At 33.2% G+C, this 3,072-nt stretch overlaps 1 protein-coding gene across 1 annotated transcript; it reads right to left on the bottom strand.

Moving 5' to 3' along the window:
• Positions 1-584: 584 nt before the first annotated feature.
• On the bottom strand, positions 585-1,126 carry LOC149496306 (protein RESPONSE TO LOW SULFUR 4-like). The gene has a single exon (XM_089721143.1). It carries the CDS (start codon positions 1,042-1,044, stop codon positions 757-759), a length of 288 nt encoding a protein of 95 aa, XP_089577269.1. The 5' UTR covers positions 1,045-1,126; the 3' UTR covers positions 585-756.
• Between the last annotated feature and the right edge of the window lie 1,946 nt (positions 1,127-3,072).

The raw sequence follows: 3,072 nt of genomic DNA, 5'->3' as shown, positions 1-3,072 counted from the left end.
ACGTGACCAATAAATAGTGATTAAGTAAGAGATTTTTAAATCTCAAGTTTAACAGCGAACAAATATTAAAAAATAGAAGTTATTACACAATAGTTAATCAATATTCAAAGACTTGAATCAGTTTGAATTGAATCATAAACCAATAAAGAGAGTAGGTTCCTTGAATTGAAAGATTTTACTAAATTCAATACGGTTTAACTAAATTACTGTTTAATTACTATTTACATATAATAAAATATTCTATTTGTCTTAAAATATAAGTATTAAAATATAAATCGTTTAAAATTTTTATATAATAATCAGGGAAGAAATTAATTCTCCCAAAGTGATTTTTATACGAGGAATAAATTTTATTTCAATCAAGGGATAATTTAGTTTCAAAGTCAAAAACTTAAAAGGAGGGAATAGCATTCTACCATAATATCCCCGAAGAAGAAACAAATATTTCACAGTTTCTCTTACAAATTTCATTAATTGAACTGAATCATTATTCCCTTGAATGTATTTCTTAGGCAAAATCCAATTTTCCAGAATCATTTAAAGCCAGAAATTCAATTGCCAAAGGGGAAAAAAAAGGCCACACGAACAGAATCTGTCTTCCCAATCCCAATTTCAAACACAAATAAAGAAATCAAATCTCGGATATTTTTTGAGATGAAAATAGACTCTTTTAAGAACAAATAAGAAGAGTCCAAGAGATCTAAACTACTTAATTAATACACACAAATTATATATTTATATACTTCAATTGTTAATTTATTGATTATGGATGAGATGGTGAGCTTGAGAGAGCTGGTCCAGGAGAGAAAGGATTCGAGCGTTGTACGCACGCGCCTCATTAACAGACTCAGCTTCTAGCTCACCTAACTGTGTGCAAAGCCGCTCCTCCGCTTCCTCCGCCACTTGGAGTCTCCGCCATGTCTTCTGCAGCTCTTCTCTCATCTGCTCTTCCCTCTGCTTGCTTTCCTTGAGCGCTGTTTCTAGCTCTTCGTTTCTTTTCTTTAGGATAAGCTGCTCCTTCTCCTCTACCTTGCCTATGGCCATTGCTTGCTGCTGCTTTTTTTTTTTTTTTTTTTTACAAATTTGTTTGTTTATTATAATTCTGGCAAATGGCAATGCTTCAAAAGGTTTCTCCTTTGTCTTTTTTATAGATTCAGTTTCGTATGTCCAGGTTCAATGTATCTGCTTTCCTTTTGTCAAAAGTGGTACAATTACTTTTTGATCCCTAAAATTTGATTCTAATTACTTTTTTTTTTCATACCACAAGTGTTCTTAATCCATTATATTAAAACTAATTCTGATTGCAACGCGTCGTATCCATAAAAGGAAATGACTCTCGATAAAAATTTTCTTCGTTCAGATCAAACACTCGATCGTTTATTAAAATATCTAAATTATTTTCACTTAGACCAACTTGGTTATTTTAATTATTCATCTTTTATAAATACATTGAATTAGTGCTATTATATTGTTAAATGGTTGAATAATTGTCTTATAATCTGAAATTATTATTTAATATTATTCAATTATTCACATTTAATATGAAATTATTACTTAATCCTTTAATTTATTATTTTCATTGATACTTACAGTTAAAATAATCCTCTTTCCGTCTAAAAAAATAGTTTATTTTCTATTTTCACACAGATTAAAAAAATAGTAATTATTATTGTCACGACCCATTTTCGTGGGCCGGACCGGCACTAGGACCTGGATGGGCTTAAGGCCCCCGAAGCCCGTAGTAAGCCTAAATTATTTAAAACTCATATGCTATTCGTAATTGTGGATTCAGGACCAATAATTTATTTCACAAATATATCCAAATAATAAATGTCTATACTTTATTTATTCATTTACAACTCAGTTGGAATACAATTGCGGAACTCTACTCCATAATTCACTATTCTTTGCATTTACATATTTAATACAATGATTATTACTCTTATCGATCCATATCTCGTTCATTCAATTAGACTCCACGATTCTTCTTTCCATCTATTACCTGGGGAGGGTTGGAGGGGGGTGAGTATTAAACTCAGTGAGTAGAATTAGATAACTCTCTCACCCCACACAATCATAAAAATGCTAAAATAATTTTATGTGGTCACCCGTTAAATTATGTGATCATGCAGTTTGGCACACAAATGGCAATACAACAGCAATCACAAATATTATCACCTTCATATAATCACATCACGTGGAAATTAGTCAGTGGAGTCACCGAAACCCGATGAGCCGTCCTCCCACATGGCCCATCCTCTCACATGTGCACCAGGGAGCCAATCCCCCATTCTGGCCGACCGGTTTAATCCTCACACAACCAGTCCTCTCATTATTTTTCCAGTCTCTCTCTCTTTTTTTTTTTTTTTTTATCAACAGGAGGCAACCCGGTCGTCTCCATCAAATCTAGATCATCAGGCGCTCACAACAGGAGGCCACCCTGCGGGCTGCGATCAAATCTAGATTATCAGGTGCGCCCAAAAAAAGAAGCCAACCTGTGGTTTTCCATATCATACAGATCAGAACAGTAGGTGCACACGGGGGCGCCGATCTCCCATTTACCCGGCTAACAGAAATCAGAATCAGGATCCATATAACAGTAACAGTCTCACAAACCCATGGTGACCCACTTCATCCCAATTCCACACAAACAAGGCACAACAATATCACATCACAGATAATCAAGCAATTTTTAATATCAACAAATAGTGCAGCACGATATGGCAATTCAACAAAATAATGCATGATAACATTTAGCCGTGAATGCATGAATGCAGGCGGATGATACTAGTTATCTAACACTACTCACAGTTCTTTATTGTCCTCTAAAAGGACTGCCTTTCTAGCCACATGCTTCCAGCCTTTGTCCTCGCATTTTTGAATTTTTATAATCCTCTAAAATAAACAAGAAAATTCTAAGTAAGAATTCTAATTCAAAAAAAATTATATTTCACATTCGTTTATTAGTTTTGGTTTCCAGTTATATATATATGGTTTTCTAATTTATATATTTATTCTAATTTATCAACTTTAAATAAAAGGTTAAGTAATATTTTATAATAATACTAATAA

Source organism: Jatropha curcas, chromosome 5 (assembly GCF_041381405.1).
Source record: "Jatropha curcas cultivar XTBG-Jc1 chromosome 5, XTBG_Jcur_1.0, whole genome shotgun sequence".
Classification (NCBI taxonomy): domain Eukaryota; kingdom Viridiplantae; phylum Streptophyta; class Magnoliopsida; order Malpighiales; family Euphorbiaceae; genus Jatropha; species Jatropha curcas.
This window is presented reverse-complemented; position numbering and strand designations above follow the sequence as displayed.